This window comes from Ranitomeya imitator, chromosome 3, assembly GCF_032444005.1.
Source record: "Ranitomeya imitator isolate aRanImi1 chromosome 3, aRanImi1.pri, whole genome shotgun sequence".
Taxonomy (NCBI): domain Eukaryota; kingdom Metazoa; phylum Chordata; class Amphibia; order Anura; family Dendrobatidae; genus Ranitomeya; species Ranitomeya imitator.
In genome coordinates, this window is record NC_091284.1 from 786,591,819 (window position 1) to 786,617,038 (window position 25,220).

Consider the following 25,220-nt stretch of genomic DNA (forward strand, 5'->3'; position numbering starts at 1 on the left):
AGGAGAGGCCGCAGTCTGTGCACCGTACAGGAGAGGCCGCAGTCTGTGCGCCGTACAGAAGAGGCCGCAGTCTGTGCACCGTACAGGAGGGGCCGTAGTCTGTGCGCCGTACAGGAGAGTCTGCAGTCTGTGCGCCGTACAGAAGAGGCAGCAGTCGGTGCACCGTACAGGAGAGGCCGCGGTTTGTGCACCGTACAGGAGAGGCCGCAGTCTGTTCGTTGTAGAGGAGAGGCTGCAGTCTGTGCGCCGTACAGGAGAGGCCACAGTCTGTGCACCGTACAGGAAAGGCCGCAGTCTGTGCACCGTACAGGAGAGGCCGCAGTCTGTGCACCGTACAGGAGAGGCCGCAGTCTGTGCGCCGTACAGAAGAGGCCGCAGTCTGTGCACCGTACAGGAGAGGCCGCAGTCTGTGCGCCGTACAGGAGAGGCCGCAGTCTGTGCGCCGTACAGGAGAGGTCGCAGTCTGTGCACCGTACAGGAGGGGCCGTAGTCTTTGCACCGTACAGAAGAGGCCGCAGTCTGTGCACCGTACAGGAGAGGCCGCAGTCTGTGCGCCGTACAGGAGAGGTCGCAGTCTGTGCACCGTACAGGAGGGGCCGTAGTCTTTGCGCCGTACAGAAGAGGCCGCAGTCTGTGCACCGTACAGGAGAGGCCACAGTCTGTGCGCCGTACAGGAGAGGCCGCAGTCTGTGCGCCGTACCGGAGAGGCTGCATACTGTGCGCCGTACAGGAGAGGCCGCACACTGTGCGCCGTACTGGAGAGGCCGCAGTCTGTGCACCTTACAGGAGAGGCCGCACACTGTGCGTCGTACAAGAGAGGCCGGAGTCTGTGCGCCGTACAGGAGAGGCCGCAGTCTGTGCGCCGTACAGGAGAGGCCGCAGTCTGTGCACCGTACAGGAGAGGCCGCAGTCTGTGCGCCGTACAGGAGAGGCCGCACACTGTGCCCCGTACAGGAGAGGCCGCAGTCTGTGCGCCGTACAGGAGAGGCCGCAGTCTGTGCGCCGTACAGGAGAGGCTGCAGTCTGTGCACCGTACAGGAGAGGCCGCAGTCTGTGCGCCGTACAGAAGAGGCCGCAGTCTGTGCGCCGTACAGGAGAGGCCGCAGTCTGTGCGCCGTACAGGAGAGGCCGCAGTCTGTGCGCCGTACAGGAGAGGTCGCAGTCTGTGCACCGTAAAGGAAGGGCCGTAGTCTGTGCGCCGTACAGAAGAGTCCGCAGCCTGTGCACCGTACAGGAGAGGCCGCAGCCTGTGCACCGTACAGGAGAGGCCGCAGTCTGTGCGCCGTACTGGAGAGGCCGCAGTCTGTGCGCCGTACAGGAGAGGCTGCATACTGTGCGCCGTACAGGAGAGGCCGCACACTGTGCGCCGTACTGGAGAGGCCGCAGTCTGTGCACCTTACAGGAGAGGCTGCATACTGTGCGTCGTACAGGAGAGGCCGGAGTCTGTGCGACGTACAGGAGAGGCTGCAGTCTGTGCGCCGTACAGGAGAGGCCGCAGTCTGCGCTCCGTACAGGAGAGGCCGCAGTCTGTGCGCCGTACAGGAGAGGCCGCAGTGTGTGCGCCGTACAGGAGAGGCCGCAGTCTGTGCGCCGTACAGGAGAGGCTGCACACCGTGCGCCGTACAGGAGAGGCCACACACTGTGCGCCGTACTGGAGAGGCCGCAGTCTGTGCGCCGTACAGGAGAGGCTGCATACTGTGCGCCGTACAGGAGAGGCCGCACACTGTGCGCCGTACAGGAGAGGCCGCAGTCTGTGCACCTTACAGGAGAGGCTGCACACTGTGCGTCGTACAGGAGAGGCCGGAGTCTGTGCGCCGTACAGGAGAGGCCGCAGTCTGCGCGCCGTACAGGAGAGGCCGCAGTCTGTGCGCCGTACAGGAGAGGCCGCAGTCTGTGCGCCGTACAGGAGAGGCCGCAGTCTGTGCGCCGTACAGGAGAGGCCGCACACTGTACCCATACAGGAGAGGCCACAGTCTGTGCGCCGCACAGGATAGGCCGCAGTCTGTGCGCCGTACAGGAGAGGCTGCACACCGTGCGCCGTACAGGAGAGGCCACACACTGTGTGCCGTACTGGAGAGGCCGCAGTCTGTGCGCTGTACAGGAGAGGCTGCACACTGTGCGCCGTACAGGAGAGGCCGCAGTCTGTGCACCGTACAGGAGAGGCCGCAGTCTGTGCACCGTACAGGAGAGGCCGCAGTCTGTGCACCGTACAGGAGAGGCCGCAGTCTGTGCACCGTACAGGAGAGGCCGCAGTCTGTGCTCCGTACAGGAGGGGCCGTAGTCTGTGCGCCGTACAGGAGAGTCTACAGTCTGTGCACCGTACAGGAGAGGCCGCAGTCTGTGCACCGTACAGGAGAGGCAGCATTCTGTGCACCGTACAGGAGAGGCAGCAGTCTGTGCACCGTACAGGAGAGGCAGCAGTCTGTGCGCCGTACAGGAGAGGCTGCACACCGTGCGCCGTACAGGAGAGGCCGCAGTTTGTGCGCCGTACAGGAGAGCCCGCAGTCTGTGCGTTGTAGAGGAGAGGCCGCAGTCTGTGCACCGTACAGGAGAGGCCGCAGTCTGTGCACCGTACAGGAGAGGCCACAGTCTGTGCACCGTACAGGAGAGGCCGCAGTCTGTGCGCCGTACAGGAGAGGCCGCACACTGTGCACCGTACAGGAGAGGCCGCAGTCTGTGCGCCGTACAGGAGAGGCTGCACACCGTGCGCCGTACAGGAGAGGCCACAGTCTGTGCACCGTACAGGAGAGGCCGTAGTATGTGCGCCGTACAGGAGAGTCTACAGTCTGTGCGCCGTACAGGAGAGGCAGCAGTCTGTGCACCGTACAGGAGAGGCCGCAGTTTGTGCGCCGTACAGGAGAGGCCGCAGTCTGTGCACCGTACAGGAGAGGCCGCAGTCTGTGCACCGTACAGGAGAGGCAGCAGTCTGTGCACCGTACAGGAGAGGCAGCAGTCTGTGCACCGTACAGGAGAGGCCGCAGTTTGTGCGCCGTACAGGAGAGCCCGCAGTCTGTGCGTTGTAGAGGAGAGGCTGCAGTCTGTGCGCCGTACAGGAGAGGCCCCAGTCTGTGCACCGTACAGGAGAGGCCGCAGTCTGTGCGCCGTACAGGAGAGGCCGCACACTGTGCACCGTACAGGAGAGGCCGCAGTCTGTGCGCCGTACAGGAGAGGCTGCACACCGTGCGCCGTACAGGAGAGGCCACACACTGTGCGCCGTACTGGAGAGGCCGCAGTCTGTGCACCGTACAGGAGAGGCCGCACACTGTGCCCATACAGGAGAGGCCGCAGTCTGTGCGCCGTACAGGATGGGCCGCAGTCGGTGCGCCGTACAGGAGAGGCTGCACACCGTGCGCCGTACAGGAGAGGCCACACACTGTGTGCCGTACTGGAGAGGCCGCAGTCTGTGCGCTGTACAGGAGAGGCCGCAGTCTGTGCGCCGTACAGGAGAGGCTGCATACTGTGCGCCGTACAGGAGAGGCCGCACACTGTGCGCCGTACTGGAGAGGCCGCAGTCTGTGCACCTTACAGGAGAGGCTGCAAACTGTGCGTCGTACAGGAGAGGCCGGAGTCTGTGCGCCGTACAGGAGAGGCAGCAGTCTGCGTGCCGTACAGGAGAGGCCGCAGTCTGTGCGCCGTACAGGAGAGGCCGCAGTCTGCGCGCCGTACAGGAGAGGCCGCAGTCTGTGCGTTGTAGAGGAGAGGCCGCAGTCTGTGCACCGTACAGGAGAGGCCGCAGTCTGTGCACCGTACAGGAGAGGCCACAGTCTGTGCACCGTACAGGAGGGGCCGTAGTCTGTGCGCCGTACAGGAGAGTCTGCAGTCTGTGCGCCGTACAGAAGAGGCAGCAGTCGGTGCACCGTACAGGAGAGGCAGCAGTCTGTGCGCCATACAGGAGAGGACGCAGTCTGTGCGCCATACAGGAGAGGACGCAGTCTGTGCGCCATACAGGAGAGGACGCAGTCTGTGCGCCATACAGGAGAGGCCACAGTCTGTGCGCCGTACAGGAGAGGCTGCAGTCTGTGCGCCGTACAGGAGACGTCGCAGTCTGTGCACCGTACAGGAGAGGCTGCAGTCTGTGCGCCGTACAGGAGAAGCCGCAGTCTGTGCGCCATACAGGAGAGGACGCAGTCTGTGCACTGTACAGGAGAGGCCACAGTCTGTGCACCGTACAGGAGACGCCGCAGTCTGTGCACCGTACAGGAGAGGCCACAGTCTGTGCACCGTACAGGAGAGGCCGCAGTCTGTGCACCGTACAGGAGAGGCCCCAGTCTGTGCACCGTACAGGAGAGGCCTCAGTCTGTGCGCCGTACAGGAGAGGCCGCAGTCTGTGCGCCGTACAGGAGAGGCCGCAGTCTGTGCGCCATACAGGAGAGGCCACAGTCTGTGCACCGTACAGGAGAGGCCGCAGTCTGTGCGCCGTACAGGAGAGGTCGCAGTCTGTGCACCGTACAGGAGAGGCTGCAGTCTGTGCGCCGTACAGGAGAGGCAGCAGTCTGTGCGCCATACAGGAGAGGACGCAGTCTGTGCGCCATACAGGAGAGGACGCAGTCTGTGCGCCATACAGGAGAGGCCACAGTCTGTGCGCCGTACAGGAGAGGCTGCAGTCTGTGCGCCGTACAGGAGATGTCGCAGTCTGTGCACCGTACAGGAGAGGCTGCAGTCTGTGCGCCGTACAGGAGAAGCCGCAGTCTGTGCGCCATACAGGAGAGGACGCAGTCTGTGCACTGTACAGGAGAGGCCACAGTCTGTGCACCGTACAGGAGAGGCCACAGTCTGTGCACCGTACAGGAGAGGCCGCAGTCTGTGCACCGTACAGGAGAGGCCACAGTCTGTGCACCGTACAGGAGAGGCCTCAGTCTGTGCGCCGTACAGGAGAGGCCGCAGTCTGTGCGCCGTACAGGAGAGGCCGCAGTCTGTGTGCCGTACAGGAGAGGCCGCAGTCTGTGCACCGTACAGGAGAGGCCGCAGTCTGTGCACCGTACAGGAGAGGCCGCAGTCTGTGCACCGTACAGGAGAGGCCACAGTCTGTGCACCGTACAGGAGAAGCCGCAGTCTGTGCACCGTACAGGAAAGGCCGCAGTTTGTGCGCCGTACAGGAGAGCCCGCAGTCTGTGCGTTGTAGAGGAGAGGCTGCAGTCTGTGCGCCGTACAGGAGAGGCCACAGTCTGTGCACCGTACAGGAGAGGCCGCAGTCTGTGCGCCGTACAGGAGAGGCCGCAGTCTGTGCGCCGTACAGGAGAGGCCGCACACTGTGCACCGTACAGGAGAGGCCGCAGTCTGTGCGCCGTACAGGAGAGGCTGCACACCGTGCGCCGTACAGGAGAGGCCACACACTGTGCGCCGTACTGGAGAGGCCGCAGTCGGTGCACCGTACAGGAGAGGCCGCACACTGTGCCCATACAGGAGAGGCCGCAGTCTGTGCGCCGTACAGGATAGGCCGCAGTCTGTGCGCCGTACAGGAGAGGCTGCACACCGTGCGCCGTACAGGAGAGGCCACACACTGTGTGCCGTACTGGAGAGGCCGCAGTCTGTGCGCTGTACAGGAGAGGCCGCAGTCTGTGCGCCGTACAGGAGAGGCTGCATACTGTGCGCCGTACAGGAGAGGCCGCACACTGTGCGCCGTACTGGAGAGGCCGCAGTCTGTGCACCTTACAGGAGAGGCTGCACACTGTGCGTCGTACAGGAGAGGCCGGAGTCTGTGCGCCGTACAGGAGAGGCCGCAGTCTGCGCGCCGTACAGGAGAGGCCGCAGTCTGTGCGCCGTACAGGAGAGGCCGCAGTCTGTGTGCCGTACAGGAGAGGCCGCAGTCTGTGCGCCGTACAGGAGAGGCCGCAGTCTGTGCACCGTACAGGAGAGGCCGCAGTCTGTGCACCGTACAGGAGAGGCCACAGTCTGCGCACCGTACAGGAGAAGCCGCAGTCTGTGCACCGTACAGGAAAGGCAGCAGTTTGTGCGCCGTACAGGAGAGCCCGCAGTCTGTGCGTTGTAGAGGAGAGGCTGCAGTCTGTGCGCCGTACAGGAGAGGCCACAGTCTGTGCACCGTACAGGAGAGGCCGCAGTCTGTGCGCCGTACAGGAGAGGCCGCAGTCTGTGCGCCGTACAGGAGAGGCCGCACACTGTGCACCGTACAGGAGAGGCCGCAGTCTGTGCGCCGTACAGGAGAGGCTGCACACCGTGCGCCGTACAGGAGAGGCCACACACTGTGCGCCGTACTGGAGAGGCCGCAGTCGGTGCACCGTACAGGATAGGCCGCAGTCTGTGCCCATACAGGAGAGGCCGCAGTCTGTGCGCCGTACAGGATAGGCCGCAGTCTGTGCGCCGTACAGGAGAGGCTGCACACCGTGCGCCGTACAGGAGAGGCCACACACTGTGTGCCGTACTGGAGAGGCCGCAGTCTGTGCGCTGTACAGGAGAGGCCGCAGTCTGTGCGCCGTACAGGAGAGGCTGCATACTGTGCGCCGTACAGGAGAGGCCGCACACTGTGTGCCGTACTGGAGAGGCCGCAGTCTGTGCACCTTACAGGAGAGGCTGCACACTGTGCGTCGTACAGGAGAGGCCGGAGTCTGTGCGCCGTACAGGAGAGGCCGCAGTCTGCGCGCCGTACAGGAGAGGCCGCAGTCTGCGCGCCGTACAGGAGAGGCCGCAGTCTGCGCGCCGTACAGGAGAGGCCGCAGTCTGTGCGCCGTACAGGAGAGGCCGCAGTCTGTGCGCCGTACAGGAGAAGCCGCAGTCTGTGCGCCGTACAGGAGAGGCCGCACACTGTGCCCATACAGGAGAGGCCGCAGTCTGTGCGCCGTACAGGATAGGCCGCAGTCTGTGCGCCGTACAGGAGATGCTGCACACCATGCGCCGTACTGGAGAGGCCGCAGTGTGTGCGCTGTACAGGAGAGGCCGCAGTCTGTGCGCCGTACAGGAGAGGCCGCAGTCTGTGCACCGTACAGGAGAGGCCGCAGTCTGTGCACCGTACAGGAGAGGCCGCAGTCTGTGCACCGTACAGGAGAGGCCGCAGTCTGTGCACCGTACAGGAGAGGCCGCAGTCTGTGCTCCGTACAGGAGAGGCCGCAGTCTGTGCGCCGTACAGGAGAGTCTACAGTCTGTGCGCCGTACAGGAGAGGCAGCAGTCTGTGCACCGTACAGGAGAGGCCGTAGTCTGTGCGCTGTACAGGAGAGTCTACAGTCTGTGCGCCGTACAGGAGAGGCAGCAGTCTGTGCACCGTACAGGAGAGGCCGCAGTTTGTGCGCCGTACAGGAGAGGCCGCAGTCTGTGCACCGTACAGGAGAGGCAGCAGTCTGTGCATCGTACAGGAGAGGCCGCAGTTTGTGCGCCGTACAGGAGAGCCCACAGTCTGTGCGTTGTAGAGGAGAGGCTGCAGTCTGTGCGCCGTACAGGAGAGGCCACAGTCTGTGCACCGTACAGGAGAGGCCGCACACTGTGCACCGTACAGGAGAGGCCGCAGTCTGTGGGCCGTACAGGAGAGGCTGCACACCGTGCGCCGTACAGGAGAGGCCACAGTCTGTGCACCGTACAGGAGAGGCCGCAGTCTGTGCACCGTACAGGAGAGGCCGCAGTCTGTGCACCGTACAGGAGAGGCCGCAGTCTGTGCGCCATACAGGAGAGGCCACAGTCTGTGTACCATACAGGAGAGGCCGTAGTCTGTGCACCATACAGGAGAGGACGCAGTCTGTGCGCCATACAGGAGAGGCCACAGTCTGTGCACCGTACAGGAGAGGCTGCAGTCTGTGCGCCGTACAGGAGAGGTCGCAGTCTGTGCACCGTACAGGAGAGGCTGCAGTCTGTGCGCCGTACAGGAGAGGCAGCAGTCTGTGCGCCATACAGGAGAGGACGCAGTCTGTGCGCCATACAGGAGAGGACGCAGTCTGTGCGCCATACAGGAGAGGCCACAGTCTGTGCACCGTACAGGAGAGGCCGCAGTCTGTGCACCGTACAGGAGAGGCCGCAGTCTGTGCACCGTACAGGAGAGGCCACAGTCTGTGCACCGTACAGGAGAGGCCTCAGTCTGTGCGCCGTACAGGAGAGGCCGCAGTCTGTGCGCCGTACAGGAGAGGCCGCAGTCTGTGCACCGTACAGGAGAGGCCACAGTCTGTGCACCGTACAGGAGAAGCCGCAGTCTGTGCACCGTACAGGAGAGGCCGCAGTTTGTGCGCCGTACAGGAGAGCCCGCAGTCTGTGCGTTGTAGAGGAGAGGCTGCAGTCTGTGCGCCGTACAGGAGAGGCCACAGTCTGTGCACCGTACAGGAGAGGCCGCAGTCTGTGCGCCGTACAGGAGAGGCCGCAGTCTGTGCGCCGTACAGGAGAGGCCGCACACTGTGCACCGTACAGGAGAGGCCGCAGTCTGTGCGCCGTACAGGAGAGGCTGCACACCGTGCGCCGTACAGGAGAGGCCACACACTGTGCGCCGTACTGGAGAGGCCGCAGTCGGTGCACCGTACAGGAGAGGCCGCACACTGTGCCCATACAGGAGAGGCCGCAGTCTGTGCGCCGTACAGGATAGGCCGCAGTCTGTGCGCCGTACAGGAGAGGCTGCACACCGTGCGCCGTACAGGAGAGGCCACACACTGTGTGCCGTACTGGAGAGGCCGCAGTCTGTGCGCTGTACAGGAGAGGCCGCAGTCTGTGCGCCGTACAGGAGAGGCCGCACACTGTGCCCATACAGGAGAGGCCGCAGTCTGTGCGCCGTACAGGAGAGGCTGCACACCGTGCGCCGTACTGGAGAGGCCGCAGTCTGTGCACCGTACAGGAGAGGCAGCAGTCTGTGCACCGTACAGGAGAGGCTGCAGTCTGTGCGTTGTAGAGGAGAGGCTGCAGTCTGTGCGCCGTACAGGAGAGGCCACAGTCTGTGCACCGTACAGGAGAGGCCGCAGTCTGTGCGCCGTACAGGAGAGGCCGCACACTGTGCACCGTACAGGAGAGGCCGCAGTCTGTGCGCCGTACAGGAGAGGCTGCACACCGTGCGCCGTACAGGAGAGGCCACACACTGTGCGCCGTACAGGAGAGGTCGCAGTCTGTGCACCGTAAAGGAAGGGCCGTAGTCTGTGCGCCGTACAGAAGAGTCCGCAGTCTGTGCACCGTACAGGAGAGGCCGCAGTCTGTGCGCCGTACAGGAGAGGCCGCAGTCTGTGCGCCGTACAGGAGAGGCTGCATACTGTGCGCCGTACAGGAGAGGCCGCACACTGTGCGCCGTACTGGAGTGGCCGCAGTCTGTGCACCTTACAGGAGAGGCCGCAGTCTGTGCGCTGTACAGGAGAGGCTGCACACTGTGCGCCGTACAGGAGAGGCCGCAGTCTGTGCACCGTACAGGAGAGGCCGCAGTCTGTGCACCGTACAGGAGAGGCCGCAGTCTGTGCACCGTACAGGAGAGGCCGCAGTCTGTGCACCGTACAGGAGAGGCCGCAGTCTGTGCTCCGTACAGGAGAGTCTACAGTCTGTGCGCCGTACAGGAGAGGCCGCAGTTTGTGCGCCGTACAGGAGAGGCCGCAGTTTGTGCGCCGTACAGGAGAGTCTACAGTCTGTGCGCCGTACAGGAGAGGCCGTAGTCTGTGCGCCGTACAGGAGAGGCCGTAGTCTGTGCGCCGTACAGGAGAGTCTACAGTCTGTGCGCCGTACAGGAGAGGCCGCAGTTTGTGCGCCGTACAGGAGAGGCCGCAGTCTGTGCACCGTACAGGAGAGGCAGCAGTCTGTGCATCGTACAGGAGAGGCCGCAGTTTGTGCGCCGTACAGGAGAGCCCGCAGTCTGTGCGTTGTAGAGGAGAGGCTGCAGTCTGTGCGCCGTACAGGAGAGGCCACAGTCTGTGGGCCGTACAGAAGAGGCTGCACACCGTGCACCGTACAGGAGAGGCCGCAGTCTGTGCACCGTACAGGAGAGGACGCAGTCTGTGGGCCGTACAGAAGAGGCTGCACACCGTGCGCCGTACAGGAGAGGCCACAGTCTGTGCACCGTACAGGAGAGGCCGCAGTCTGTGCGCCGTACAGGAGAGGCCACAGTCTGTGTACCATACAGGAGAGGCCGTAGTCTGTGTACCATACAGGAGAGGACGCAGTCTGTGCGCCATATAGGAGAGGCCACAGTCTGTGCACCGTACAGGAGAGGCCGCAGTCTGTGCGCCGTACAGGAGAGGTCGCAGTCTGTGCACCGTACAGGAGAGGCTGCAGTCTGTGCGCCGTACAAGAGAGGCAGCAGTCTGTGCGCCATACAGGAGAGGACGCAGTCTGTGCGCCATACAGGAGAGGCCACAGTCTGTGCGCCGTACAGGAGAGGCCGCAGTCTGTGCGCCGTACAGGAGATGTCGCAGTCTGTGCGCCGTACAGGAGAGGCTGCAGTCTGTGCGCCGTACAGGAGAGGCCGCAGTCTGTGCGCCATACAGGAGAGGCCCCAGTCTGTGCACCGTACAGGAGAGGCCGCAGTCTGTGCACCGTACAGGAGAGGCCACAGTCTGTGCACCGTACAGGAGAGGCCGCAGTCTGTGCACCGTACAGGAGAGGCCACAGTCTGTGCACCGTACAGGAGAGGCCTCAGTCTGTGCGCCGTACAGGAGAGGCCGCAGTCTGTGCGCCGTACAGGAGAGGCCCCAGTCTGTGTGCCGTACAGGAGAGGCCGCAGTCTGTGCACCGTACAGGAGAGGCCACAGTCTGTGCACCGTACAGGAGAAGCCGCAGTCTGTGCACCGTACAGGAGAGGCCGCAGTCTGTGCACCGTACAGGAGAGGCCGCAGTCTGTGCGCCGTACAGGAGAGGCCCCAGTCTGTGTGCCGTACAGGAGAGGCCGCAGTCTGTGCACCGTACAGGAGAGGCCACAGTCTGTGCACCGTACAGGAGAAGCCGCAGTCTGTGCACCGTACAGGAGAGGCCGCAGTCTGTGCACCGTACAGGAGAGGCCTCAGTCTGTGCGCCGTACAGGAGAGGCCACAGTCTGTGCACCGTACAGGAGAGGCCTCAGTCTGTGCGCCGTACAGGAGAGGCCGCAGTCTGTGCGCCGTACAGGAGAGGCCCCAGTCTGTGTGCCGTACAGGAGAGGCCGCAGTCTGTGCACCGTACAGGAGAGGCCACAGTCTGTGCACCGTACAGGAGAAGCCGCAGTCTGTGCACCGTACAGGAGAGGCCGCAGTCTGTGCACCGTACAGGAGAGGCCGCAGTCTGTGCACCGTACAGGAGAGGCCGCAGTCTGTGCACCATACAGGAGAGGCCACAGTCTGTGCACCGTACAGGAGAAGCCGCAGTCTGTGCACCGTACAGGAGAGGCCGCAGTCTGTGCGCCGTACAGGAGAGGCCTCAGTCTGTGCGCCGTACAGGAGAGTCTGCAGTCTGTGCACCGTACAGGAGAGGCCGCAGTCTGTGCACCGTACAGGAGAGGCCGCAGTCTGTGCACCGTACAGGAGAGGCCGCAGTCTGTGCACCGTACAGGAGAGGCCGCAGTCTGTGCACCGTACAGGAGAGGCCGCAGTTTGTGCACCGTACAGGAGATGTCGCAGTCTGTGCGCCGTACAGGAGAGGCTGCAGTCTGTGCGCCGTACAGGAGATGTCGCAGTCTGTGCGCCGTACAGGAGAGGCTGCAGTCTGTGCGCCGTACAGGAGAGGCCGCAGTCTGTGCGCCATACAGGAGAGGACGCAGTCTGTGCGCCATACAGGAGAGGCCCCAGTCTGTGCACCGTACAGGAGAGGCCGCAGTCTGTGCACCGTACAGGAGAGGCCACAGTCTGTGCACCGTACAGGAGAGGCCGCAGTCTGTGCACCGTACAGGAGAGGCCACAGTCTGTGCACCGTACAGGAGAGGCCTCAGTCTGTGCGCCGTACAGGAGAGGCCGCAGTCTGTGCGCCGTACAGGAGAGGCCCCAGTCTGTGTGCCGTACAGGAGAGGCCGCAGTCTGTGCACCGTACAGGAGAGGCCACAGTCTGTGCACCGTACAGGAGAAGCCGCAGTCTGTGCACCGTACAGGAGAGGCCGCAGTCTGTGCACCGTACAGGAGAGGCCGCAGTCTGTGCACCGTACAGGAGAGGCCGCAGTCTGTGCACCGTACAGGAGAGGCCACAGTCTGTGCACCGTACAGGAGAAGCCGCAGTCTGTGCACCGTACAGGAGAGGCCGCAGTCTGTGCACCGTACAGGAGAGGCCGCAGTCTGTGCACCGTACAGGAGAGGCCGCAGTCTGTGCACCGTACAGGAGAGGCCGCAGTCTGTGCACCGTACAGGAGAGGCCTCAGTCTGTGCGCCGTACAGGAGAGGCCGCAGTCTGTGCGTTGTAGAGGAGAGGCCGCAGTCTGTGCACAGTACAGGAGAGGCCGCAGTCTGTGCACCGTACAGGAGAGGCCGCAGTCTGTGTGCCGTACAGGAGAGGCCGCAGTCTGTGCACCGTACAGGAGAGGCCGCAGTCTGTGCGCCGTACAGGAGAGGCCGCAGTCTGTGCACCGTACAGGAGAGGCCGCAGTCTGTGCGCCGTACAGGAGAGGCCGCAGTCTGTGCACTGTACAGGAGAGGCTGCACACTGTGCGCCGTAGAGTAGAGGCCGCAGTCTGTGTGTCATACATTCAGTACATTTCCGATGCAGAAACACATCAAAAACTAACCTAAAAAAAAAAATCGCAAGTAACCTAATTTACATAATACGTGCAGAATTTTCGGCAACAGGAAAAACTTATCGTAAGAACGTAGTCTGAATCACAGTGATTTTTTTTCCCATCCCTGTACTATGACAAGCGCATTTTATTTATAACTTATCAAACCCATATGAGGTTTTTTTTTAAAATGCTTATTGTATTATTTAATGGCACCATGTGGCGGTACATATACCGTACAAAAAAAAAAAATATTTTTTTTTGTTGGAGTAAGGGGATTTCTGCCATTCCCTTAGAAATATTTTTCTGGGTAGCAGTGCTAGCTCTATGTTATAAGTGATGCACAATGTGGATGCTGGGGGTATAACCTCTGGACCCGAGCCATGCCTGGGACATACATTTATGACACTGGCCATTAAAGGGATATTCTCATCCCCAACATCCCAATATGTAGTAGGTGTAATAATAATAACATTAGGAAATACCTCCAATTAGAAATGTAGTATAGTTCTTCTGATTCGCTTTGTCTCTTTCCTCTTATTCAGGACTTTAGGCATCCATGGTTACGACCACTGATATAGTGACAGTTAGTTGTTAGTGGTCGTAACCATGGATACCCAAGGTCCTGCAATGCCTGAACATGAAGAAAGAGACATAGTGAATCAGAAAAACTACACTACATTTCTAATTATAGGTATTGGCCAATATTATTATAATTACACCTACTACATATTGGGATAGGATCTTGGAGATGGGAATATCCATCTAACTACATAACAGCAATTATTACTTATCAGTCAATAGACATGAATTTGTCTGAAGGCACAGAAGGCATTTTACTCAATAGACGTACTTTTTTACTGCCTCTCCGGGGGACAGGGACGTGGCCACAGAACTCCCGGGCTGCGACACATAGAAGAGCTGCTGCTCGTTCCTCACCGGCGCTATCTTACACTCGTGTTCATGGCCCCAAATGACCAAATCCAAAAAGTCATCCAGAAACTGCTCAGGGATGTAATTTGTGGCCCCATGTTTACTTCTGCAAAAAAAAAAAAAAAATAAAAGAGACAATAAATAAAGAGGCTTTAACATAGATGACCAGGAACAATACAGTCGCTCATGACCACTCCATCCATATCTGCGGGACTAATGGAGCCAGGCGAGGGCGTACATGACTGTGACAGGTTCGGAGATGTCCGACCTCACGTCTCGGCTGCTCCTTGCATCTATGTCTGTAGACGCGGCTAGGACAGGTTTTCATTTTATGGATGGAAACAAGAATATGTTCAAAATCAAAAGAAACTAAAAGGTGCAGATCTTTACCCATACACACCAACCCTTGTAATGCCCAAAATTCTGCACTGACTCACTTCTTCTACCTTCATGGCTATGCTATAATGCTACAGGTTTCTTCGGTGTAGACACAAAAGAGAATGGTAAAACCAAAAACACTCAGTTTGAAAAAATGTTTGCAGTAATCCGCAAGTGCTAGTAAAAGATGTAAATAACCGGGTATTTGGTTGATACGTTTTCAGGTTTTTAAATACATCAGATAGGGATTGCATACATTAGTTAGGACTGCTCTGATAAGGGTATACCGTGAAGATTGGTAGAGCAGCTTAGTATACATTTTTTGCAAAAAACGTATCAACCAAATACCCTGTTATTTACATCTTTTACTAGCACTTGCGGATTACTGCAAACATTTTTTCAAACTGAGTGTTTTTGGTTTTACCATTCTCTTTTGTGTCTTCAGGTTTCTTGGTGGTGTGTGAACATGTTCTTACAGACTTGTTCACTGTGCAAGTAGCCCATGTGTTCCTGTTTCCATGATTGTTCTCTTGTGTCTACAAGACTGGGGAGTTCCACCACTCCTCTTGGGCTAGCTGCACAAAAGCTGTTCTGCCCTGTATGCACACATGGATTTTTCCTCTCTGAACCCTGTTCACACAGGTAATATACAGATGATCAGGTTTTTAAATACATCAGATAGGGATTGCATACATTAGTTAGGACTGCTCTGATATGGGTATACCGTGAAGATTGGTAGAGCAGCTTAGTATACATTTTTTGCATAAAACGTATCAACCAAATACCCTGTTATTTACATCTTTTACTAGCACTTGCGGATTACTGCAAACATTTTTTCAAACTGAGTGTTTTTGGTTTTACCATTCTCTTTTGTGTCTTCAGGTTTCTTGGTGGTGTGTGAACATGTTCTTACAGACTTGTTCACTGTGCAAGTAGCCCATGTGTTCAGGTTTCTTCGGTGTGTAGTGTCAAATTGAATAAAATCCTTAAGCAGCAACGGTGCTGTAAGTGAGATCACCAGGGCTCATTAGCTGATGAACTCTGGTCAACTTTCACACGGCAGCTCAACGCCATACACTGCAGGTGTATCCTATCGGTATGCAGCCGGCTGTCCTTGAGAGCAGTCACATCAGTGACTGCTCTCAAAGTCATCAGGATCATCGTGGGACATTCTGGATTATCTTCTATGCGGACAGGTGAGGAATAGTGATAAGCGAGTATACTCCTTGCTCGGGCTTTCCCGAGCACGCTCGGGTGGTCTCCGAGTATTTGTAACTGCTCGGAGATTTAGTTTTCTTTGCCTCAGCTGCATGATTTACAACTGATAGACAGCTTGAACACATGTGGGGATTCCCTACCAACCAGGCAACCCCCACATGTGCTCAGGCTGGCTAGTAGCCGTAAATCATGCAGCTGCGTCGACAAAAACTAAATCTCCGAACAGTTACAAATACTCGGGAGACCACTCGAGCGAGCTCGGGAAAACCCGAGCAACGAGTATACTCGCTCATCACTAGTGAGGAATATTGTTGTTTATTATTTTAATTCTGTTACAGGAGACATTGGCTTCAGTGAAATGGACGATGACATGAGCATTGTTTAATTTACAGTCAATGAAGGAGCCCGTGTTATTATTTCAATTAAAAGGACTTTATTCTGGGCGTGTGTTTTTCTAGAATATCTCTATGGGATTAGTAATGTGGGTGTCTCATAGGCATCTCTCCATCACTAACCTCTGGACTTGATGTCACCTGACAATACAAAGGTGACATCAACCCCAATACTATCACCCCACTTGCCACTGCACCAGGGCAAGTGAGCTGAGCAAGGCTAAGTGCCTCCCCTTGAGAAAGCTACATGCAAAACGAACATCGGCATAGTGCTGGTCGGCTCATCATGGGTAAACATTATTATACATGACCTATCTCTCTCGTCACACTCTATACTTATGGCTAGAGTGGCCCTTATTACACCTGCTCACTAACACGCTCATTCCAGCTCTAACCCATCTCTTCAACCTATCGCTCTCTTCCGGTACCTTCCCCTCTGCCTTCAAACATGCCACCATCAAACCCATCCTCAAAAAAACTAACCTTGACCCAACTGCTATGCCCAGCTATCGCCCCATATCACTGCTCCCGTTTGCTTCAAAACTCCTTGAGCAGCATGTCCATGCTCAACTTTCCTCCCACCTCTCATCTAACTCTCTTCTTCACAACCTCCAATCTGGCTTCCGCCCCCACCACTCCACCGAAACTGCCCTGACAAAAATTACTAATGACTTAGTCACAGCCAAAGCTAACAGACAGTTCTCCATCCTCCTCCTTCTTGACCTGTCCTCTGCTTTCGACACAGTCGATCACTGCCTACAGCTACAGATTCTTTCTTCCCTCGGCATCAAAGACCTTGCCCTGTTCTGGATTGCCTCATACCTATCCAACCGCACATTTAGCGTTTCCCACTCCCACACTAACTCCTCATCCCGCCCTCTCTCTGTTGGAGTCCCTCAAGGTTCTGTCCTAGGGCCTCTACTTTTTTCCATCTATACCCTTGGCCTAGGACAACTCATAAAGTCCCATGGCTTCCAGTACCACCTGTATGCGGACGACACTCAGATCTACCTCTCTGGCCCAGATGTCACCTCTCTGCTGTCCAGAATCCCAAAATGCCTGTCAGCCATATCCTCCTTCTTCACCTCTCGCTTCCTTAAACTCAATGTAGACAAAACCGAATTCATCATCTTTCCCCCACCTCACGTATCCCCCCTACCTGATCTATCTATTATGGTAAATGGCATCACGCTCTCACCCGCACCTGACATCCGCTGCCTCGGGGTAACTCTCGACTCTGCCCTGTCCTTCAAACCCCACGTCCAAACTCTTGCCACCTCCTGTCACCTCCAACTCAAAAATATTGCTAGCCCCTTCCCGACCCATGACGCCACGTAGGCGTCATGAAAGTCGGTGCCAATCCGACCCATGACGCCTATGTGGCGTCATGGAAAGATCGCGTCCCTGCAGGCCGGGTGAAAGGGTTATCTCCCATTTCACCCGATCTGCAGGGACAGGGGGAGTGGTAGTTTAGCCCAGGGGGGGTGGCTTCCCCCCCCCCCCCCGTGGCTACGATCGCTCTGATTGGCTGTTGAAAGTGAAACTGCCAATCAGAGCGATTTGTAATATTTCACCCATTATAACGGGTGAAATATTACAATCCAGCCATGGCCGATGCTGCAATATCATCGGCCATGGCTGGAAATACTAATGTGCCACCCCCCCACCCCACCGATCGCCCCCCCAGCCCTCCGATCTGCCGGGTACACTGCCCCGCTCCCCTCCGTCCTGTGCTCCGCTCCCCCCCGTGCTCTTGTCCGCTCACCCCCGTGCTCCAATCACCCCCCCTGCACTCCGATCCACCCCCCCCCCCCTGTGCTCCGTTCCACCACCCCCGTGCTCCGATCCCCCAGTGCTTCCCCCCACCCCATCATACTTACCGGTCCTGCCGGGATCCGTCCGTCTTCTCCCTGGGCGCCGCCATCTTCCAAAATGGTGGGCGCATGCGCAGTGCGTTCGCCGAATCTGCCGGCCGGCAGATTCGTTCAAAGTGCATTTTGATCACTGAGATAGATTATATCTCAGTGCTCAAAATAAAAAAATAATAAATGACCACCCCCCCCCTTTGTCACCCCCATAGGTAGGGACAATAAAAAAATAAAGATTTTTTTTTTTTCCACTAATGTTAGAATAGGGTTAGGGGTAGGGGTAGGGTTAGGGGAAGGGTTAGGGTTAGGGGTAGGGTTAGGGGTAGGGTTAGGGTTAGGGTTAGGGCTAGGGTTTCGGTATGTGCACACGTATTCTGGTCCTCTGCGGATTTTTCTGCTGCGGACTTGATAAATTCGCAGTGCTAAACCGCTGCGGATTTATCGCGGATTTACCGCGCCTTTCACTGCGGTTTTACAACTGCGATTTTCTATTGGAGCAGTTGTAAAACCGCTGCGGAATCGGCAGAAAGAAGCGACATGCTGCGGAATGTAAACCGCTGCGTTTCCGTGCTTTCTGCAGCATGTGTACAGCGATTTTTGTTTCCCATAGGTTTACATTGAACTGTAAACTCATGGGAAACTGCTGCGGATCCGCAGCGTTTTCCGCAGCGTGTGCACATACCTTTAGAATTAGGCTATGTGCACACGGTGCGGATTTGGCTGCGGATCCGCAGTGGATTGGCCGCTGCGGATTCGCAGCAGTGTTCCATCAGGTGTACAGTACCATGTAAACATATGGAAAACCAAATCCGCTGTGCCCATGGTGCGGAAAATACCGCGCGGAAACGCTGCGTTGTATTTTCCGCAGCATGTCAATTCTTTGTGCGGATTCCGCAGCGTTTTACAGCTGTTCCTCAATAGGAATCCGCAGGTGAAATCCGCACAAAAAACACTGGAAATCCGCAGAAAATCCGCAGGTAAAGCACAGTGCCTTTTACCCGCGGATTTTTCAAAAATGATGCTGAAAAATCTCACACGAATCCGCAACGTGGGCACATAGCCTTAGGGTTAGGGTTGTGGTTAGGGTTGTGATTAGGGTTACGGCTACAGTTGGGATAAGGGTTAGGGGTGTGTTGGAGTTAGAATTGAGGGGTTTCCACTGTTTAGGCACATCAGGGGTCTCCAAACGCAACATGGCGCCACCATTGATTCCAGCCAATCTTGTATTCAAAAAGTCAAATGGTGCTCCCTCACTTCCGAGCCCCGACGTGTGCCCAAACAGCGGTTTACCCCCACATATGGGGTACCAGCATACTCAGGATAAACTGCGCAACAATTACTGGGGTCCAATTTCTCCTGTTACCCTTGGGAAAATAAAAAAATGCTTGCTAAAACATCATTTTTGAGGAAAGAAAAATTATTTTTTATTTTCACGGCTCTGCGTTGTAAACGTCTGTGAAGCACTTGGGGGTTCAAAGTGCTGACCACATATCTAGATAAGTTCCTTGGGGGGTCTAGTTTCTAAAATGGGGTCACTTTAGGGGGGTTTCTACTGTTTAGGCACACCAGGGGATCTGCAAACGCAACGTGACGCCCGCAGACCATTCCATCAAAGTCTGCATTTCAAAAGTCACTACTTCCCTTCTGAGCCCCGACGTGTGCCCAAACAGTGGTTTACCCCCACACATGGGGTATCAGCGTACTCAGGAGACGCTGGACAATAACTTTTGGGGTCCAATTTCTCCTGTAACCCTTGGGAAAATAAAAAATTCTGGGCTAAATAATTATTTTTGAGGAAAGAAAACGTATTTATTATTTTCACGGCTCTGCATTATAAACGTCTGTGAAGCACTTGGGGGTTCAAAGTGCTCACCACACATCTAGATAAGTTCCTTTTGGGGTCTAGTTTCCAAAATGGGGTCACTTGTGGGGGGTTTCTACTGTTTAGCCACATCAGGGGCTCTGCAAACGCAACGTGACGCCCGCAGAGCATTCCATCAAAGTCTGCATTTCAAAACGTCACTACTTCACTTCCGAGCCCCGGCGTGTGCCCAAACAGTGGTTTGCCCCCACATATGGGGTATCAGCGTACTCAGGAGAAACTGGACAACAACTTTTGGGGTGAAATTTCTCCTGTTACCCTTGGGAAAATAAAAAATTGCAGGCTAAAAGATCATTTTTGAGAAAATTTTTATTTTTTATTTTCATGGCTCTGCGTTATAAACTTCTGTGAAGCACTTGGGGGTTCAAAGTCCTCACCACACATCTAGATAAGTTCCTTTCGGGGTCTTGTTTCCAAAATGGGGTCATTTGTGGGGGATCTCCAATGTTTAGGCATACAGGGGCTCTCCAAACGTGACATGGTGTCCGCTAATGATTGGAGCTAATTTTCCATTTAAAAAGCCAAATGGCGTGCCTTCCCTTCCGAGCCCTGCCGTGCGCCCAAACAGTGGTTTACCCCCACACATGGGGTATCAGCGTACTCAGGACAAACTGGACAAGAACATTTGGGGTCCTATTTCTCCTATTACCCTTGGCAAAATAGGAAATTCCAGGCTAAAAAATCATTTTTGAGGAAAGAAAAATTATTTATTTTCATGGCTCTGCGTTATAAACTTCTGTGAAGCACCTGGGGGTTTACAGTGCTCAATATGCATCTAGATAAGTTCCTTTGGGGGTCTAGTTTCCAAAATGGGGTCACTTGTGGGGGAGCTCCAATGTTTAGGCACACAGGGGCTCTCCAAACGCGACATGGTGTCCGCTAACAATTGGAGCTAATTTTCCATTCAAAAAGTCAAATGGCGCGCCTTCCCTTCCGAGCCCTGCCGTGTGCCCAAACAGTGGTTCACCCCCACATATGAGGTATCGGCGTACTCGGGAGAAATTGCCCAACAAATTTTAAGATCCATTTTATCCTATTGCCCATGTGAAAATGAAAAAATTGAGGCGAAAAGAATTTTTTTGTGAAAAAAAAAGTACTTTTTCATTTTTATAGATCAATTTGTGAAGCACCTGAGGGTTTAAAGTGCTCACTAGGCATCTAGATAAGTTCCTTGGGGGGTCTAGTTTCCAAAATGGGGTCACTTGTGGGGGAGCTCCAATGTTTAGGCACACAGGGGCTCTACAAACGCGACATGGTGTCCGCTAACGATGGAGATAATTTTTCATTCAAAAAGTCAAATGGCGCTCCTTCCCTTCCAAGCCTTACCATGTGCCCAAACAGTAATTTACCCCCACATGTGAGGTATCGGTGTACTCAGGAGAAATTGCCCAACAAATTTTAGGATCCATTTTATCCTGTTGCCCATGTGAAAATGAAAAAATTGAGGTTAAAAGAATTTTTTTGTGAAAAAAAAGTACTTTTTCATTTTTACGGATCAATTTGTGAAGCACCTGGGGCTTCAAAGTGCTCACTATGCATCTAGATAAGATCCTTGGGGCGTCTAGTTTCCAAAATGGGGTCACTTGTGGGGGAGCTCCAATTTTTAGGCACACGGGGGCTCTCCAAACGTGACATGGTGTCCGCTAAAGAGTGGAGCCAATTTTTCATTCAAAAAGTCAAATGGCGCTCCTTCCCTTCCAAGCCCTGCCGTGCGCCCAAACAGTGGTTTACCCCAACATATGAGGTATCAGTGTACTCAGGACAAATTGGACAACAACTTTTGTGGTTCAGTTTCTCCTTTTACCATTGGGAAAATAAAAAAATTGTTGCTAAAAGATAATTTTTGTGACTAAAAAGTTAAATGTTCATTTTTTCCTCCCATGTTGCTTCTGCTGCTGTGAAGTACCTGAAGGGTTAATAAACTTCTTGAATGTGGTTTTGAGTACCTTGAGGGGTCACTTTTTTAGAATGGTGTCACTTTTGGGTATTTTCAGCCATATAGACCCCTCAAACTGACTTCAAATGTGAGGTGGTCCCTAAAAAAAATGGTTTTGTAAATTTCGTTGTAAAAATGAGAAATCGCTGATCAAATTTTAACCCTTATAACTTCCTAGCAAAAAAAAATTTTGTTTCCAAAATTGTGCTGATGTAAAGTTTACATGTGGGAAATGTTATTTATTAACTATTTTGTGTCACATAACTCTCTGGTTTAACAGAATAAAAATTAAAAATGTGAAAATTGCGAAATTTTCAACATTTTCGCCAAATTTCCATTTTTATCACAAATAAACACAGAATTTATTGACCTAAATTTACCACTAACATGAAGCCCAATATGTCACGAAAAAACAATCTCAGAACCGCTAGGATCCGTTGAAGCGTTCCTGAGTTATTACCTCATAAAGGGACACTGGTCAGAATTGCAAAAAACTGCAAGGTCTTTAAGGTCAAAATAGGCTGGGTCATAGTAACATAGTAACATAGTTAGTAAGGCCGAAAAAAGACATTTGTCCATCCAGTTCAGCCTATATTCCATCATAATAAATCCCCAGATCTACGTCCTTCTACAGAACCTAATAATTGTATGATACAATATTGTTCTGCTCCAGGAAGACATCCAGGCCTCTCTTGAACCCCTCGACTGAGTTCGCCATCACCACCTCCTCAGGCAAGCAATTCCAGATTCTCACTGCCCTAACAGTAAAGAATCCTCTTCTATGTTGGTGGAAAAACCTTCTCTCCTCCAGACGCAAAGAATGCCCCCTTGTGCCCGTCACCTTCCTTGGTATAAACAGATCCTCAGCGAGATATTTGTATTGTCCCCTTATATACTTATACATGGTTATTAGATCGCCCCTCAGTCGTCTTTTTTCTAGACTAAATAATCCTAATTTCGCTAATCTATCTGGGTATTGTAGTTCTCCCATCCCCTTTATTAATTTTGTTGCCCTCCTTTGTACTCTCTCTAGTTCCATTATATCCTTCCTGAGCACCGGTGCCCAAAACTGGACACAGTACTCCATGTGCGGTCTAACTAGGGATTTGTACAGAGGCAGTATAATGCTCTCATCATGTGTATCCAGACCTCTTTTAATGCACCCCATGATCCTGTTTGCCTTGGCAGCTGCTGCCTGGCACTGGCTGCTCCAGGTAAGTTTATCATTAACTAGGATCCCCAAGTCCTTCTCCCTGTCAGATTTACCCAGTGGTTTCCCGTTCAGTGTGTAATGGTGATATTGATTCCCTCTTCCCATGTGTATAACCTTACATTTATCATTGTTAAACCTCATCTGCCACCTTTCAGCCCAAGTTTCCAACTTATCCAGATCCATCTGTAGCAGAATACTATCTTCTCTTGTATTAACTGCTTTACATAGTTTTGTATCATCTGCAAATATCGATATTTTACTGTGTAAACCTTCTACCAGATCATTAATGAATATGTTGAAGAGAACAGGTCCCAATACTGACCCCTGCGGTACCCCACTGGTCACAGCGACCCAGTTAGAGACTATACCATTTATAACCACCCTCTGCTTTCTATCACTAAGCCAGTTACTAACCCATTTACACACATTTTCCCCCAGACCAAGCATTCTCATTTTGTGTACCAACCTCTTGTGCGGCACGGTATCAAACGCTTTGGAAAAATCGAGATATACCACGTCCAATGACTCACCGTGGTCCAGTCTATAGCTTACCTCTTCATAAAAACTGATTAGATTGGTTTGACAGGAGCGATTTCTCATAAACCCATGCTGATATGGAGTTAAACAGTTATTCTCATTGAGATAATCCAGAATAACATCCCTCAGAAACCCTTCAAATATTTTACCAACAATAGAGGTTAGACTTACTGGCCTATAATTTCCAGGTTCACTTTTAGAGCCCTTTTTGAATATTGGCACCACATTTGCTATGCGCCAGTCCTGCGGAACAGACCCTGTCGCTATAGAGTCACTAAAAATAAGAAATAATGGTTTATCTATTACATTACTTAGTTCTCTTAGTACTCGTGGGTGTATGCCATCCGGACCCGGAGATTTATCTATTTTAATCTTATTTAGCCGGTTTCGCACCTCTTCTTGGGTTAGATTGGTGACCCTTAATATAGGGTTTTCATTGTTTCTTGGGATTTCACCTAGCATTTCATTTTCCACCGTGAATACCGTGGAGAAGAAGGTGTTTAATATGTTAGCTTTTTCCTCGTCATCTACAACCATTCTTTCCTCACTATTTTTTAAGGGGCCTACATTTTCAGTTTTTATTCTTTTACTATTGATATAGTTGAAGAACAGTTTGGGATTAGTTTTACTCTCCTTAGCAATGTGCTTCTCCCCTCATGAAGGGGCTAGAATCCATTCCTTCCTCAGCCCACAATCTACCAAAACTCTTGTGCATGCCCTCATCATCTCCCGCCTCGACTACTGCAACACCCTCCTCTGTGGCCTCCCCGCTAACTCTCTTGCACCACTCCAGTCTGTCCTCAACTCTGCTGCCCGGCTAATCCACCACCCCAGTCTGTCCTCAACTCTGCTGCCCGGCTAATCCACCTCTCTCCTCGCTACTTCCCTGCTTCTCCCCTCTGCAAATCCCTCCACTGCCTCCCCATTCCCCAACGAATCCAGTTCAAACTACTAACACTGATCTACAAAGCCATCCACAACCTGTCCCCTCCCTATATCTCTGAACTAATCTCCCAATATCTTCCCTCACGTAATCTTCGATCCTCCCAAGACCTCCTACTCTCCTCCACACTTATTCGTTCCTCACACAACCGCCTCCAAGATTTCTCCCGAATATCCCCCATCCTCTGGAATTCCATGCCTCAACACGTCCGACTATCCGCCACCCTCGGCTCCTTCAGATGGAACCTGAAAACCCATCTCTTCAAGAAAGCCTACAGCCTGCAATAACCATTCTGCCGCCTCACCGCCACCTCACCGCCGCCAGAGCCGCCGCCTCACCCCTACCTTCTGTCTCTTCCCCATTATCCCATAGAATGTAAGTCCGCAAGGACAGGGTCCTCTCCCCTCTGTATCAGTCCGTCACTGTAAACCTGTTTACTGTAAACGATATCTATAACCCTGTATGTAAGCCCTTCTCATGTACAGCACCATGGAATTAATGGTGCTATATAAATAAATAATAATAATAATATTGGTACTTTGAGTTTGACTATACAGGTTAATGGCACATTGAGTGTTGTTTTATTTGCTTTATCTACTTTTAGCTCTCCATCATCATTCCTCCTTATTTAATTTATTTATATATTGATGATATTTATGTTTTGTGCAATGTTTCAATAAATGTTTTTTAATTTATTGGTGGCTTGTGGCTACTTCATTTTTTCTTCTTGATTGGTATAATGTCTGGAGTACTTCACCGCTTGATCATAAAGCACTGATCTATTGTGTGGCGGAATGCTAAGCCTTAGTTCTTTACCTTGATAATGTTTTTGTATCATATCATTCTTTTTCTCATTTTTATTCTGGATGTGTCTTTTTTTTTTTATAATATCACTATTGGGTTAGTAATGGGGGCGTCTTATAGACGCCTCTACATTACTAACCTCTGGGCTTGATGTCACCTGAAAATACAAAGGTGACATCAACCCCCCAAATATCACCCCACTTGCCACAAACATCAGGGCAAGTGGGAAGAGCGAGGCTAAGAATTGGTGCATTTTATGGGCCATTTCTGGGGCGGCTGAAGGCTGATGTTTTTAGTCTTGAATGGGCCAATATCCATGGCCCCTTAACTAGGCTATTAATGTCAGCCCACAGCTGTCTGCCTATAGCCTTTTCTGGTTATTAAATATAGGGGAACCTTATGTAAGGTAATTTTAATAACCAGTAAAGGCTAAGCATACAGCTGTGAGCTGATATTAAAGGGAATTAAACAAGGAGATGATAAGAGTCCATACTAGTCGATAAAAACATATATTTTATTGAAACAATTCATTGTAAATACAAACACAAAT

At 53.8% G+C, this 25,220-nt stretch overlaps 1 protein-coding gene across 3 annotated transcripts in view; it reads right to left on the minus strand.

The window, feature by feature from the left end:
- MRE11 (MRE11 homolog, double strand break repair nuclease) overlaps positions 1-25,220 on the minus strand; it is a 329,642-nt gene that overhangs the window by 247,347 nt on the left and 57,075 nt on the right. For all 3 annotated transcript variants that reach the window (XM_069759160.1, XM_069759161.1, XM_069759159.1), the window contains exon 8: positions 13,420-13,605. In XM_069759160.1, coding sequence (XP_069615261.1) covers positions 13,420-13,605 — 186 coding nt within the window. The remainder of the gene's footprint in view (positions 1-13,419; positions 13,606-25,220) is intronic.